The 16,966-nt window shown below is 42.2% G+C and overlaps 1 protein-coding gene across 11 annotated transcripts in view; it reads left to right on the forward strand.

The window, feature by feature from the left end:
- Positions 1–16,966, forward strand: part of LPP (LIM domain containing preferred translocation partner in lipoma) — a 331,679-nt gene that overhangs the window by 247,791 nt on the left and 66,922 nt on the right. For all 11 annotated transcript variants that reach the window (XM_051782312.1, XM_051782316.1, XM_051782313.1 and 8 more), the window contains one exon: positions 1,393–1,516. In XM_051782312.1, coding sequence (XP_051638272.1) covers positions 1,393–1,516 — 124 coding nt within the window. The remainder of the gene's footprint in view (positions 1–1,392; positions 1,517–16,966) is intronic.

Consider the following 16,966-nt stretch of genomic DNA (forward strand, 5'->3'; position numbering starts at 1 on the left):
TCTGCATCGTGTGTGCACAGCAAATCCAGCCCTTCCAGGGAGCACAGGCATGTGCTTATGGGCTCAGTGCCTATGAGGAAGATCAGACCAACAAGTGAGGAGGGTGAAGGTGTACAGCTTAGCATGGACCTGGAAAATAAGTATGGTTAGGAACATTCAAGAGTTTGGTTTCTGGGAGTGGATGATTGAAGTATTATTGCTAAGCGCTGTTCTGAGGCCTTCTCTACATTGATTGATGTCTCATTTGAAATCTCCTTCTTGCCTGAAAGAAAAAAGCGTCAAAGCATTTAGTTAATTCTCTTGCAGTGCAGTACTTTAAACCTGCTGTTCTTTGTTGAACATCACTGACTAAATAAAGATTCATCATGTCAGGTGTAGTCTCTGTAAGCCAGATAGAAGTGGCCAGTGTATTGTTTCTTCAGTGATTTTACATTTTCTTGCCATGTAAGTAGGTATGGAGCATAGAAAAATGCTTCCTTGTTTCATATCAAAAGTCCAATCCGTGATGAAGGCAGCAATTAATCAATGAAATCACTTGCTTTACTGAAATGCTGTGTTTCATAAATAAGTTAGTTTTCATATGCAAGTCTTTCAAGAAAGCAGTGCACACAAGGAAAGCTGGTGTCAGCATTTTTTAATCCTGAAATGACCAAGTTTCTTATTATGGACACTAAACTTAGCTTCTTCTAAGAAACTTCTAGGCATAAGACTGTGCTTCTCAAAATATGCCCATAATTCTGGTGTTTTCCAGGGAAAAGATGCTCTGAAACAGACTGTAAATACTGTATGCAGCTGTTAGCATATGAAAGCCAAGAGAACCCAGTTTCTATGTCCATACTAAAACATTTGTATCCCTAATACTAAAAATCTGTGGACCAGCTCCTGATCTCACTAATGTTAACAGTAAGATTTCTGTCAAAACAAACAAGAAGAGAACATAACTAGCATCTTTGGAATATCTGTTTCTGTCCATATACTCTACCACTGTAGGAATGATTGTTCTAGCGTCTTTTATGTTGAGTTGTTAAGTGATGAAAGCTTTTAAGTCCAAAGTTAAATACTTCCAAAGCCTTTTTTAGTGTTGGAAAGGTTTGTATCAAGTTATCCTTGAAATAACTTTCTTCTTTATTTATTATTGTGTGCTATCCAGTAGACACCTAATTATGAGGCAGAGAATACTTCTCATTCTAGGAGGTTATATAGCACTTCACTGGATGTTTTTCAGAGTCCATTTTCATTACATTGAGATGTTTACTTGCTTGAATCCCTTTGGTTTTAAAAAAAGCAAAAACAAGACAAAGAATGAAGTTCAACACTGAACAGCCAATAGACCCTCTTACTGTGTGTGAATGCTTTTATATCACATCACATCACACTGTCCTTTTTTTCCAGAGTGGATATCCAAGCTCTGGACCTGCATCAAGCACTCCCTCCTTCAGGCCTGAGGATGAGCTGGAGCATCTGACCAAGAAAATGCTGTATGACATGGAGAATCCTCCCTCTGATGACTACTTTGGTGAGCCATGTCACAAGTGTCTGTAGCTCTCTTCCGTATTTAGTGGGTGCAGTGACGGGGAGGCCTCTGGCAGCTGCACTGGTAACGTAGTGACACTGGTATTGATGGATGTGCTTTCCACGCTTGGGCTGGAAGTGTAATCAGCCATAGGAATTCCTCTGTAATTTCAGCATAAATCTCATGCTCACTCACTGTATGTTTGTAATCTTTCTGGTTTTAAAGTTGAATTTTTCAGTGTCTGGTTCATTTTCACACCATCTGTCCCCAGCTCCTTGGCTACCTGTCTGAACTCAGGTGTGGTGTGCTGTCTTGCCTGCCTGCCCCATTGCTCCCTTCTCATTGCAGCTGCAAAAAACCTGGAAGCGTAAATGTGTTCTGCTTCTAAGGCATGGATTTTCATTTTCTGTGTGCTGGCACACATAAAAAGGAAATCCAGTTTGAGTCAATCAGGGTGGTTATACATGGGGACCTATTAGCCCAGAACTGGGTCTAACGAGCACAAGGAAGACAAATCTGAACTGATTCACTTATAACCTTATCATCTTCCTTGCCTGGAAAAACATAATTGTCTAATTTCCTTCTTAAGTGATGTAGAACAGAATTATCTTAGGCAGCTGTAGGTATAGAATGTATATCTTGCCTTTATATGAAACATAGGTGATATGGGGGCTGAACTCTGCATTAAAGTCGAGAGTCTTGGGCACATTTGATGCATCTGCCTGTATGTTTAGTTTCTTACAGGCTTGGGTAATAGTGTTGTTAGGAAACAAACTGCTACAGTTTGTAAAGTTAAATACTGGGGCAAGCCATTCATTTTGTGTTCTTTATCTTCCTTTATTTCATAATTTCATAAAAATTTCATTTAGATTGCTCCCTAGCTCTATTTGCTGTAGAGTTTGAATGGACCAGAACATTTCTGGCTTAAAGAAACTTTTGTGGTCAGGTTTAATCCAAAAGCAGGTGGGACCAAGGTTTAACTAATAAACGAGGATCTTGCAGTGGCAAGAATCTGATAACACGAGCAGGTTAAGATGTTCTCATCAAACAAACATTGCCCTTGTAGATGGAGTTGATATCAGTCCCCATTGTCCATCAGTGCCTTCTACCTTCTGTGGTCTCCACCCTCACAACCAAAATGTCTTCTCTGTCAACATTAGTAATCATCAGAGTTGATGACTATCACTGATCTGAGGTGTGAGCAGGAATGACTAATTGAATAGAGAATAGCCAGAGAGCATTTTCTGTGTTGATGGGTTTGACTTCATCTCTACCCATAGCCATTTGGGTTCACTCTCTGATGTTTTAAACATGAAGCAACAACCAGATAAACATAACATTTAGCTATTAACTGGGCAGGCAAGAGGGAGAAACTTCTTTCCTTCTCCTTTTAGGCAAACGGCTGAAGCCCTGAAGCATGAGATTTGATTATAGTAATTTTCTTAATGCAGAACTGTGTGGCAGGAGTTGGTAGATGGACTAGAGCCCATCCAGTTTACGTTTTAGCCCAGGAAGGTAGGCAGATGAACAAAGAACTTGGAGATGCACAGGCTTCAAGGTCAGAAAGGACCTTTCCATTATACTGCCTAATGTCTTACTCTCAGTTTGTCCCAGAAACATGATTGAATCATGACTTAAAAAAAAAAAAAATCTAATCTTATCTTAAAGACTTCGAGCAATGGTGAGTCAACCACCTACCCTGATAAGCTGTTCTAGTGATTAATTTTCCTCACAGCTCGGAAATTGCTTCCTGAAGTGAAGCTTTAGTTTTGTTTAGCACTTGTATTTATGAAGCTGAAAAGCTCGGATTTTGCAGTCTAATACTGTATGCCTAAGATGGCTCTGCTCTGTTTGAGAGGGTGGTACGTCAAAGTTTCTTCATCCAAAAGGGAAGCATAGCTCAAACGGTTGGAACATAAAGTCTCTCATCGATTTGGCTATCAGATGAGAGGTCAGAACAATGCCATGCCAATAGCTCTTAATTCAGCAGGAGACAACAAAATGGAAAGGAGGCTTCAGAGCATTCACAGGTTTTGCCAGAGTTTAAGTGGTGGCATGATCAAAGATGGAATGATCATTCATGACGAAAGGTGGAAGATGCAAATCAAACAACCTTAGTCCTGCCTTGGGCAGATGATGTGTAATTACCAACTGCACCTGATTGCTTTTCTAATTGCACTGAGTGTATGCTACTGAAGTTCGTCTCTGAAGCAGTATCCAGCCTCGACATTCCTGATGTGCAGAAGAACCATGTGTTGGGCTGATCATCTCCTCAGCTTTCTAAGCATGCTATGCCCCACACAGCCATTTAGGAGCGTTATCTATCTAACAAGATACATAATGCTGGACCACAACTGCTTTTTATGGTTGGATACCATCAAAGTGGTAGGCTGCTGTCATCCTCCTAGGTTTGTTCCAGCCCAAGCTCCTCCCTGGGGGAAGATGGTCACAATAGATGAAGCCCTTTGATATGGCAGTGCAGGCCGGGAGTTCTGTACTAATTCTGGCTGTGTCAGAACTCAATACCCATCTCTACTCGAGCTGTCAGCCAGTGCCTTTCAGTAACTTCGTGCTCATGTGGAAAGAACAAATTAAGTGTGGGAGGGAAAAAAGAGTCTTTCAACTTTGGTTAACTGTCTCAAACAATATCCCTGCCCTTGTGCTGTATTTGTTTAGCATGGTAGTGTGGACTGTACAGGATTCATATGGCACATTGATCAAATAATCAGAAAAAGGACAAATGGGCAGAGACATTGACTCTGATTTGCATTAAATATCTTATGCCTGAGGTCTAACTGCCATGGTAATTGTAGCATACCAGATAGCTGTCAGCTAATCACTTTTATTAGTTTGAATTTAGAAAACTGGATTTCAGCATATTAAAAGTTGGTTAAGTGCAGATAGGTTTTGAATTGAGGAATCTAATTAACCTTGCTAGAAAGCTGCAAGGCGTTATATTAAGTCATAAAAATAATTTGTTGGAATAATTACATTTGAACTGTCAGACTGGAGAAAGGTCATTTTACTTGGCCCGTCAGCACTCTGGAATCTTTTTCTTAACCATTTTCCTTCTGTGGTTTCACTTGCTGTATCTCTGGTTTTCAGTCAAGCCATCTTGATTCTGGAGTCAGCAGAATCTGCCCAGCAGTGGGCAGAGTGGAGGTTCCTTGGGAGGGAAGAGGACTAGGAGTCACTGAAGTTGTTTCTTTGCCCTGGAAATGCTGGCTGGTCATGCTGGCAGACCAAGTGAGATGAGCTCAGGAGCAGGACAGCCAGCGCTTCCATCCAGTCTGTGCTCACTGCACCTCTCTGCAGCTTCCCTGGGTATAAATTACTGAAGGTGGTTTCAAGGCTGGGGGAACTGTTCTAGGCAACTGTTGTTCATGGAAATACACACAGCTGGCAGCATGGCATGGATCTCACTGCCTTCCCAGGGAGCCGGGGCACATGGTGGGAGCCAGAAGCAGCATGCTGGAGACACACTTCAGAGCAGCAAGATCACAGTTGACAGCTCTGTTGCCTAGGCTTGTCGCAGCAGCACAATCCAGCCACTGGGAAATACTCTAGCTGCCATTGGCAAGGCAGTGCTTAAGCATGGAGGTATCATCACTAAGCATAATAATTAAAAAAAAAATCACTGTACGTTTTTAGGAGTTAAACATTCATGTTGCGTATTCTACCTAACCTGATTTTGTTAAGACCAGACTACTATAGTAAGTCTAAGCACCCCAATCCTTGATGTATGTCCCCCCCTACCCTCCTGTAGATTCTGGAGTGACTTATAGAGTGACTTCTCCTGGGAAGTCCTTGGCAGATCAGCAGATTGAAGTCTTTTAAGTCTAAGCTGCTCTTCTTTCTTTACTGCTGATTCAGTTGCTGATCTGTGGTAGTTGGCTGTCTTTAATCAAATCCCTTTTTATTAGAAAGGATTCCCAAATGTGTTATGCACTCTGCAGGAGGGATAGTTTCTCTCTATCACAGCCCTCCCTGTTGATAAATGTGCTATTGTAGACAGGCATGTCTGATTTGTTGAAAAAAATAATACTTTGTGGAGTGGAAATTGGTTAAGGTTGAGAGAGGAGAAATGGATACTTATAGGAGATTAGAATGAAACTATCAGAATTGTTTGTTTGCTGCCATGGGAAATTACAGCCCTTGATTTTGCATTTAAAAAAACCCCGACAAAATACACACACACACAAAGATCACAACTGTTCTGGACCACTGTTTCAAGTCTCACAGAAAGAAATGACTTCTGGCAGCTTATCAGTCTCTATCACCATGTAGACAGTGTTGATTAAGACTGGAAAAGTGCCATCGGGGCCCCTCATCTCCTGTTGCCTTCTGGACTATATCCCAGCTGAGTCACTCCTCACAGCAAAGTTTCCCTGGCTGGTGGGAACAGACTCTCACTAGTATTTTACCGTAGCTCAGAGCTACCAAAGGAACTACCAGTTTTATGTATTGAATAATATAGCAGTCTCCTTTTGTAGTTCCAGTGTGCTGTAGGAATGCACATGGGGAGAAGAGAGGTGCTGAAATGGTCCTGTTGGAAATACTCCGTTTGTGCAGTAAAGGGACCTTGATTTATCTCACAGATGATAATTCAGGATATGTGGTTTTCTTATGTGTATTTTCTGTATTCCCAGACTTTGACAAGGGGAGAGATGGTGCAGTGTTGGGCTGAGGAGCAAGGCCAACAAGCAGAATGCTTGACTTCCTTTTCTGCTCCTCATCTTGACCTCTTGTGAGACCTGTGGCAGATCATTTTACCTTTCTAAACTTAATTTTTTCCCTTTTCACCCAGTTTTCAGGAGGTGGTTAACAACAGCAATTGTATGAGTGCTTCCCATTGAGAAGTCTTTGTCTCCAATGGTTCTTTGAGATGCCATGTCACAGTTAAGATTAAAGAATGATATGTGGCACCATATTGAATCTCTCAGGGCTCTGTCAACCTTTCCTGTCAGTGCCTTTGTGTCTCCATTAGGCTTCCATTCATAAGCTAAAAATCCTTCACTAGGGCCAGAGACCTCATGTCCAAACAGTGTCGAATGCGTTCCCTAATTTTACTTCTCGAGGGGCAGGACACAGTTTAGCAGGTAGCAGTCCAAGTATGGTATGGCATAGAGTATGGTAGAGGAATAGAACCTTCAGATAAGGAAGCACACTAGATTGTCCAGGTACAACTTCCTTTGGTTCATGGTGTCTTTGTTTCCTTTGACTCTGGAAAGCTCTGTGTGCTGAACCATTCTGGGGTCTCTAAGCTGAACATGGTCTGTATCGCATTTCTGTCTTGGTCAGATATATTTGTAGCCTCTAAGAGGCACAGGTAGCCTCTTGGTTTCATCTGAATTACCATAAGAAAAAGAAACTGAAAGTTGTCATATTTTGCCTGTACTAGATTTCTTCTGAAAAGGTTATCATTAAATGAAGCATATTATTATTACTAAAGCATAATTGCATTGTAATTTTGCCATGTAATGTGATGTGTCATCATGTCTTTTGTTTAAAGGCAGGGGTTCTGGTGCAAGATGGTGTACATCTTCATCTAAACAACATCTGGGTCAGAAAATAGTAGGTTAGATTTTCAACAGCTGATGAGCCGACAGTCATTTTCTGTTATATAACCGCTCACAAAAGCAGGAGGAACAGACATATAATGGGGACCCTTTTCTCCATTGTAGTTCAAGTCATTATTTTTTATGTTCAAGCCATGTTCCAGCATTCGCACACAGGCTACAAAGGCTGGGAGCAACCTGTGCTCGGGAAGGTCATAGTGCGGCACCATCAACCTCCAGCAGCCCTCTTGTGGCCTGCCGCAAGGGGAGTCACCCTCCCTCTGCTCCCCAGAGGCTTTAATTACCTTGGTAAATGGCTTTCAGAGCCTGTTTCTTCAGTCTCACTTCTGTCAGTACTTGCCACCACCCTCTAGCTTCCTCTCAGGGAGCCCTATGCCTGCCGGCATCCTTGCACACCAAGTCCAGGTGGAGTTTGGAGAGAAAATGTGTAAGAATAATCTCACCTAGAGGGTAAATTTTTACCCACAGTTCCAAAGTAAGAAGAGACAAAAAGGAGGCCAGTGAGTGGTTGGAGAGCAAAATATACCATATCTACGTGCATTTATTCTGGCCATGAGAAAGGCAAGTGGCTGTGAGCTGGTCTAATTTGCTTTTCAAGCATTTGAAGGACTGTAAATGGATACAAAAGTTTGATTCTTCCTGCTGTTGATCTAATCCATTCTACTCTGTAGTAATTGTGGGAAAAATGTTTTGTGAAGAGGATCACCTAGGTCTTTTTATGCTACAGATCATAGCCTTATAAAGGCTCGAGTGCACATCTCTTAATGAAGATCCAGCAGATGTAGCAGTGGGGAATGAGGGAAAGTTGCACTTCTGTAAATCCTGAGCACCTGGTACAGCAGGATACTTACCTTCCCTTTCTCCTCTTCTTAGCCACACAAGAGTGGTTGAGACTTTGCATCATGAGTGTTTCTGAAGCACAATCTCTTCAGACACCAGCACTGCTTCACAGATGGGATCTAAATCTTGCATCAAACCCAAAATTACCCTCTGTTACTTTAGGTGATAAAATCCCAGCTGGAATAGGTAGCAAGCAGCATGACTTCCTCTGTGTTTTTACGTCCCTAGTTTAGCTTGAATTGCTGGCAGTCAACCTAGACATACTTTTACTTTTGAACAGAACTAATTTGATGCAGAAATTATTTAATGCAGAATAAGTTCAGAATACTGAGGTAGCACTTTATCAAAGGGATTTCCGTGATCGTCTATGTGCTGTGAAAGAGAGATGGGTTTTAGGCCATGATTGGAATTAGGTTTGTCCCAAAAGTCAGTAAATAAAAGCTGACAATTTCCTACTGTATTCTAAGAGGAGTGAAATGTGATAATGAAGTATCAGGGATGTTTCTTTCAAAAGTACAGCTATATTCTGCAGAGTTCTCCAGCATGTTTAAAAATTACATAGCCATGGCAAGCAAAATAATCTATGAGCGTGGTAGATATTTTTTCTGTTGTGATAGGGCTCTTAGTGTGCTAGGAACTGTACAAATGGATGGGAAACCTCAACCTCTTTCTGAAAAAACTTTGAACAATGATGAGGATGTTAGCCAACCCCACAAAAATTAATAGTCCTACATGAAAACAAACCAAATCTTTCTACCTTAGTTTGAGAAGCAGTTTAAAGACAAGCCAACTTGTTCATGATAAACTTACGTACCCACAGTGAACTCTCTGTGGACTGAAATGGCTGAAGAATTGATAACGAGCCACCAAGTCTTTGGCTGCAGGTCGTTAGTCCATAGCCAACTCACATCAGTAAGAAGTGAAAGTGGGACCTACCTTCTGGCCCCACATGAAATGAGCTGGCTGGTCTCAGGGGGGTTCTCTGTGGGTATGTCATCACTTGACTAAAAACCATTAATTGTGGTACCTGGAGGATCCCTGGTTGGGAATCTCCTTGATGAGACCAGGAGCTGAAGACAGGCTGTTCATCTAGGGCATATGGGATGGAAAAGGTTGGTTCTCCCTCTCCTCCTGTTAGATGTATTTTATGGAGATGAGTGAAACCGGGAATTTCCATCCAGGGTATCATAAGCACTAAATTCTCATGTACAGGTATTTTAAGAGGGGGGTGTATGTATGTGTGCCTGTGAATCAGAATGTTTTTCTGGACTCTCTAGTATTGTAGAAATAATTTTCAGATGGAGCTTTGGAGTGTTTTAAACCTTGACTTTTTTTTTTTTTGTCATGACTTATAGCAGAGTTGTGGAGTGAGGTACAAACATTCAGTTTTGGAGCTGGAGTTAGAAACCCTTCCAGCCATACAGTCCCAGAGAAATCTTTGTCCCAATAATGTAAAAACAGTTTAGTTTCTCTTTGTTTTGAGTTGGTTGTGTACCTAATCTGGCATAAATGAACCCTTTTTTTTTTGCTTTTTAAAACTGAAAACAGCTCACCTATTGTTTGAAGGTGGATGCACTAAATTTGCAGTTTACTTCTATGTTATATTTTGGCTCATTGTGCTGCAGTAACATCCAAGGCCTGACAGCAAGGCTGTGGTCATGCTGTACTATGTGCAAATTAAACATGGAGTAGGAAACAGTATACATCCCTCAGAGCTCTGAAACTGAAAATATGGCAAGGACCAGGAAATTACTATCCTTAGTTTACAAACAAGGGGCTGACTGGCAGAGTTTAGGTGAGTCACCCAGAGTCATGCTGAGATCCAGTAGCAATGTGGGAATTGAGCCTAGAATTCCTTCAAGTTCTGTGCCTTACCCAAAGCTGTAGCCACACTTTTTATTTTATGCAAAAATCGACCAAAATGGACCTGTAAGCCTTGTCTGATAAGAAATCACAACCAGTCTGAAGGCTCTTCCCAGCGTGTAGAGCACAAGCCCTATTTTCCAGGGTTAATAACAAGGCTATGGAAATAAGAAAGGGGGGAAAAAGTGCTCCAGGACCACACTGGGTATCTTTAACTGCTGTTAATATGATGTACCCACTAATGTTATCACACTTCTGCATTGAGATAGTTCAAGGCTGTAAGGAAAATTGATAATTCACCATAGTAATCTGTTACTTTCCAGTCTAGCAATCACCGTTCCACGGGGGTGTGGCATTTTGGTAGCGTTTGTCTCATGCTGTCTTTTTTGATAGGGTGGTTTGTCTTTTGCCAGTAGCTTTTGGGGGTATTTTGAGTGTCATTAACTCAAAATGAGTTATTTTCAGTGGGGGGAAAGGCCAGATTTTATCTGAGAATGAAATGTGGTAAAAAGAAGAATTAAACAGGACTGCCTCATTTGCTGAGTGTTCTCTAGCCTCTTCTCTTTTGATGGAAATGCATCAAAACTGTTTGGTTTTTCTTTTTTATAAAGGAATTGCTTTGACTCAGATTCTGTGAGATGAATCATAACGCACTTTCTCATCTGAGATGTGGGAAAAAAAAAATCCAGCTCTGCTGTCAATGTCAGCATAATCAATACAGTGTGTTTCTCGGTGGTGCAGAGGTAGGAGAGGATTAAAAGAATGAAAATAATCAGAAGTAGCCAAACTTTCCTGCTGGTTTTAGTAAGCTGCGCTGTTTTTACGTCTCGAAATGCACCTTGCTGTTCATCATGTCATGTTAAACCTGAACACAGTTTTCACATTTCTGGCTACAATCCAAGGTCACAAGTGGTGCTCAAAAGTCAGGAGACTGTCATCCCAAACTGGCAGGCAGATCACGAGAAGCCAGCCCCGGCAGACATTTGGGATGTTACCAGCAGCTGAGAGTAAACCTGTTTTGATTTGTGAAACCTGCAGTTGAGATGTCACCTGCCTGCACTGTGCTGGCACAGATTTTGTCAGCTGAGCAGGAGAGAGTGGCAAAGCACCGTGCCTGTCCTGTGGCCCTGCGTGAGCCAGCCCCATTGAGGGAAATGGAAAACTTCAATAGCAAGAGGGTCACTGTGGATGCAAACGGGAGATGGGAGACAACATCTGATACCTTGTCACCAGCTTTCATTTATGAATTTGCTCATTTGCTTTTTTTTATTGTGTGTCTGCCAAGACATGCACAGAGATGTAAAAATAGTTACTTCTGGAAGTTTGAGCTAAGAGCCAACCCCCTGAACAACTGTGTTCACAGCACCAGGGTCAAAAGGTGACAGCACAGGTAGGTTATCTGGGTTTTGACAGTTGACAGAATTTATCTCCCCATTGAGCACAGTGGTTCAGTAAAACACACTGGCAATAGCAGACCCTTCTGTAGAGAGTTTGGAGGTGTGGGTGCAACCATCTTTCACAGCCTAAGACACTGCTAAAGAGAGACAGTTGGATGTGGGGTGTGAATTATTTTCTCTTGTAGATCCTTCCAAATTACTGTCCCAGCCATGCTAAACTGTCTGTTTAAAGCTGTGAATCAGGCTGTGTTCAGTTAGCAGCAGTGTTCAACTTTAATATACAATTTCCTCAACAAGTTCTGGTTCCAGACAATACCTTGAGAGGTTAATAACTTGCTATCTGCTCAGTGCATGTTCTGATTCTGTCTGTGCTGTCAGGGGCTGACTGGGCAGATGATATGCAGCAGTCTTTGTGAGTGCAGGTCAGAAATAGAGAAAGTTTGGGGGGAGGACGTTTAGTGGCTTTTGTTGTCATTTAAAATTACACTTGAAAAAACCCCAGCTTTTAAAATGTCTCCATTTCCTCATTATATGCTTGCTCTCAACGACAAGTGAATTCAGCATTTGACTTCCAAAAAAAAGCTGCAGAAAGCCTGAAGCCTTTTACCTTGAATTTTCACTTGTGTTGATGAATGGCTGGGACATGACAATACTGACTTTCCACACTTTTTAATTAAGAGTTTATTTGTTATTATATGAGCTAAGGAATTATGTCTGGCTGAGCTGAAAAGAGACATTTAGAAGGGACTCTAATGTGGGTCCTTTATGCTGTGCAGAAGACTGTCATATGCAGCCAGCTCTCCTGGACAGGAAAGTCCTAGTGATCGTCATTGCCAACGTGGAGCTGATTCTGGTCATATGTTCTTGTTGTCATCTCCATGAGCTGGGCAGCTGCTTCTTGTTGCTGTCTCATGGCTGAAATTAGTGAGAATCTTAAAGTGCACATGCAAATGTGTGTGTGTGCATACATATATATATAGTGCAGGATACTACTAGGACCTTGGATTCTAATGGCGTTCCTTTCTTTCCTATTCTCCATCTCGACATCTCACATCAGCCGATCCAGCTTTCGATGCCTGCATGGTCTTGTGAAGTGTGACTGTCTCTAGCATTGGCAAATCTGATGTGTGCGCTTAGAGGAGGGAGGAAGGCGTAGTGGGAGGACAGAACTGGGGAGGATATGGCTACAGCAGTGGATGTTTGAGTGGGACATTTTTAAGTGTTCCATCATTTATCCATATATACCTAAAAGCATTGTCTTCTTCTAAAGATAAAATGGCAAAGCACAGGCTTCAGTGTGCTGTGCTTGTGTAGTACCATTAGGCCACTACTGATGCTAAAGCAACCATAACCTCAATTTCCATGCAAGACAAAAAGAAGGGGAGGGGACCAAAAAATGGAGTTGTTTATGGTCAGATTTATTTCTACTATTTTTTCGCAGGCAGAATTCAAAAGGTGAAGAAAGTGGAGCATGTGCACTGCAGATGTGCACAGCTGGTGCACTGCCATCTCCATGGCATCCCTCCTTCAGAAGGGCAGCTGAGGAGAGCCAGAAGGTCTGTGTCAGTTATATGGCCAGCTCCTAGTGAAAGCTTGTCATTTAAACTCTTTTGGTCTCTTTCTGCACTGCTGTCTCTGAGCGAGGAATGGAAACTGCTCTGTTCACTCACGCAGGGCAGACACAAACTTTCAGGTTTTGAGGGTTTAGGTGAAAAACTGCACAGGTAACGCAAGTTTCAGGAATCTCAGCATGAGGGTCAGAGACAGGCATTGGAAAAGAGGCCAACTCCAAACTTAGGGCAGAGGACATTGCTGTTCTGGGGTTACAGATCTGTGCCCTGAGCTAGCCCTGGTCATGCCTGGTCATGAGTAAAGGACTTTGTTCATAGGCCCGTTGACCTGAGTGTGGCTTGGTCTTTTAAACAAAAACAATACATCATAGAAAGCCAATTAGTCTTGGGATCTTGGTGGTTTTTCTGTTTTTTCTTTGCTCTGATTACAGCAGGGCATGTGGATGAGGAGCCGTAACTAAGCTCTTTGCAAGTCTGCCAGATTCTGCTTCCTTCTGTTTTGTACAATTGCAAGTGTTCACACACAGTCTTGTTGCCTGTTGCCTTTTGCAGCACAACTTTCTTTTATTTAAGGAGGGAATACAAGGTGACTGACTTGTCACCTTGAGTCCTTTGTAAATGACCAAAGTCCTGATGCTATGAATAACAGCTGCTAGGCAGCAAGTAGAAATGGTGTGCATCCAGCAAATGTCTGATTGCAAGAGCTGTTCTGGCCTAGGAAAATTGCAACTGTTCAGAAGAACAAATACATTTTACAGAATGATGTTTTGGAGCATGGTCTAATTGTGACCCATGGTGGGTCACATCTCAATAGGTGTGTGTTGACTAGAAGATTCTCCAACTGACATCAGCTTGGCTAGAGGTCTGGCTGAGTAAATATTGCCTAAACTCTCAAGAGATCAGTGTGTGCAGTGGCTTCATGCTTGTGCTCTCAGGACAGAGGAGAACAAAACAATATGCAGGAGAAATAACACTGTAAAATGATGTATTAATATTGTTTTCCCATGGCAATTTACTGATTTTGTGTCCCTCTTAGATAGGAATACCTCAGGCAAGGCTCATCTGCATGAAAAGAAGTTCATAAGTCATCAGTCTGTGGTTTACAAAATGCCAGTCTCTTTTTCTTATGGAGAGGCTACTTTCTCTTGTAGCAGTACTGGAATTCAGACTTTTTTGCAGGTGTTCTAATGTTTGGACATGGATCTGAAACCTATCTGGAGTCATCTGGTCTAGAACATGGGTTATAGACTTCCCACAAGCTACATAATGCATTTTGTTTTGTCGATCCTCATCTGTGCAGAGGCTGCAAAGGGGATGCTTAGACCAATGGAAAACAATGAGAACTATTTCCAAAATGTTTGAAGTCTCAGTCACATTGAGTCTCAGGTTGCTGCAGTTCTGTTTTGAAGATGAAGGCTACAACTTTTGTAAGTTGTAGCCTTTCACTGGGACAAAAGTCTCCCACACTGTTTCCTATGCTGGGGTGTGAATAATAGGTTCCCTTCTACCCATCACATCTGACTTTGTCAACATAATAAAGTTGCATCATTTTATGTGCAAACGGAAGCCAACTGACTTAAACCAGCATTGGCTTTCTGGGTTTGGTCATATAAATTCCAAAGTACACTAAGTTGACTAGGTTTACATCAGCTAAAATCGGACTTGGGATAAACTGAGTGTCTCTACAAGTACCTCAGATCTAAATTTGGAGGTCTAGTGGATTTCTAATGGTTCTGTTATCACATGTAAACAAGTTCATCAGTTTTCCCTACTGTCATACCAAAGTGCTTAATGAGGATTAGATACACCTACCGTTCTCATAGTGAACTCCCAGGTATGTAGGAAACCAGCAAAGAGCATCTGAAAGTTCAGAGCACAACCATTTGCCAACTTACTCATACAGAGGTTGCCATCACTGGTACAGCATGTTCAGGACTTTTTCAACACTGATTTTTTTTGGCAAACACCTACAGTCCCCACTGCTGCTGGCCTTTCCTAATGCCCGCTCAAGGACGTTGGACTGGCAGAACTCATCACAAGCTCTGGATATCGGATCAGTCCTTTCCTATTGGTTCAGCCCTGTCACGAGGAGGGAAGGCTTTGGGGGTTTCAGTTTCCATGGGCACAAATTCTTCAGGTCAAGAATTCTGTGAATAATTCAGGAGCCAGGGATTGGTGCCCTTCGCATGGAAGCCAATTTAGGAAGAACCTCCCATCTTAGAAGTGTGAGCGTGCCCGTGTAGATGCTGGTCAACATCAGAGCCTCCCCATAGAGGGCTTAAGATTAAATGTCAGGACAGCCTGTATCATGATAAATATGGATCAGTACCCACAATTCTCATATCTCCTACTGTTAGTCAACAGGCCCTAGAGTCTAAACCACCATCTCAAACAGATCAGTCTTTTGGGCCACTTAAGAGCTTGGCTTTATGGCGTGAGGGTTTTTTTTAGCTTATTATTTTTTAAGCCTTGCTAATTTTGAATCAAAACTTGTAGGATGTGTGAGAGTGACACATGCAATTGTGCAGATGGATTTTCCACATCCTTTCTTTAAATAAAATAATAATTGTTATAAATATGTATCTCATATTTTACACTAATTCACTTGTAGTGGAGGCCAAGCAGGAAAACTTTAATATCCTTTTTCCGCAACCTCTGAGAATATGACTATCAGGTGAGAATAATGATCCATGGATACTTGATATCATAGTGCTCCATCATGGGCTCCAGATGAAGCATGTGCCACAGGTCATTTTGAAATTAGAGAGTTATCAGTATTACCTTCTGTCTTCCTCAGCCAGTAAAAGCAGGTCCCATGACCCAAAGGATGAACAGAATTATAATGATTGCTTTATTACATCAGTCTAATAAATACAGTGTCACCAGCATCAAATGATATTTTAAAAGGACTTTTGCTCTCAATACAATATCACATTTTAGGTTATGACATGTGTGGTCATCCTGAATAGGAAAAAATGTTGCATGTCCCCTGCGGGATCAGAGTGTTTCTCCATCCCAGGTTCTAAAGTTCCTTTTACTTGTCCAAGAGAGTAAACAAATACTGGACCTTGTACCTGGTTGGAAAATTCTCAGATTTGGGGGTGAAGAAGGAAACTTCTGTCCAGTAGGTTGCTTTAATGAGAAAAAAACCAGTGTCCATTAATTCCAGCTGCTGAGAAATTTGGAGTGATGGAATTCATTGCAAGGGACAGTGGATGCTCAGCATACAGGTGAGGTGATTTCCGGTGCCTGATTTGTGGCAGGGCTGCTGTCAAAAGGCAGACAGCGCATGTTTCAAAACAGCAAGGAACCTTTGGGCTGGTGCTGGGTTGTGAAAGGCAGGGTTTTCAGAAGACCTTAAATAAATGAGGTGCTGGTTGAAATTTGATGTGGCATATTCTTCTGATGCAGCCAAACACCTTTGAAAACTCCAGGCCTCAAACTTGTTAGGCCTATGAGAGCTGCCATTTGTTCAGGACTCTACTCTTTGTTGGATCCAGCCTTTCTCCACTTTTTTTTCCTTTTTTCACTTTTGGCAGGGGAGAGACAGGTTCCCTTCCTGTTTTTTGTTTTCTTGTCAGACGTTTTTCCCCAGGCAAGCATGCAGGAGACATGCCAGGTTGGTAGGCCAGAGCCAATGGCACAGCAACCGTCTCTGACTCAAAACTTTGCCATTACTCAGGCGTTTTCACCTTCACCACTGAACAGAGCCTTTGGTAAAAATCACTTTATGCCACCACTCTCCCAGTGATGCCACAAGGCAGAGACAAGCTGCCAAATACCAGCTGGAGCACAGCCAGGCTATGGAAGAGTGAATTGAGTCATTCATGCCCAGCAGCGGATGTGATTTTTGGCTGGGCTTGAGTCTGGTGAACACACTGATGGCGCCTGTCCTGGACTTATGAAATGGGTTGGCTGGGCAGGGGGACAGAAATTGTTTGAAGTGCCCTTATGCAACATGGACACAGTTGGAGGTGGAGATGTAACTTTTCTTTTGGAAAGGTTAAATTGTTTACCGTGTCTTTGTTCTGCACCTGACACCACAGAGCTGTGCCCCATTGCTTGGACTCCCTGAGACTGCTTTCATGCTGGAAGTGGCAAACCTAACTGTAGTCCTTTGGCAATGCACTAAAAGACAACTCATTTTTGACCTAGACGTAAAGGCTGCTGCTATCTATGTAAGTGTGAGTCTTAGCTGGTCCC

This window comes from Manacus candei, unplaced genomic scaffold (genome assembly GCF_025592945.1).
Source record: "Manacus candei isolate 608988 ecotype Guabito, Panama unplaced genomic scaffold, ASM2559294v1 h1tg000015l, whole genome shotgun sequence".
In the NCBI taxonomy this organism is placed as follows: Eukaryota; Metazoa; Chordata; class Aves; order Passeriformes; family Pipridae; genus Manacus; species Manacus candei.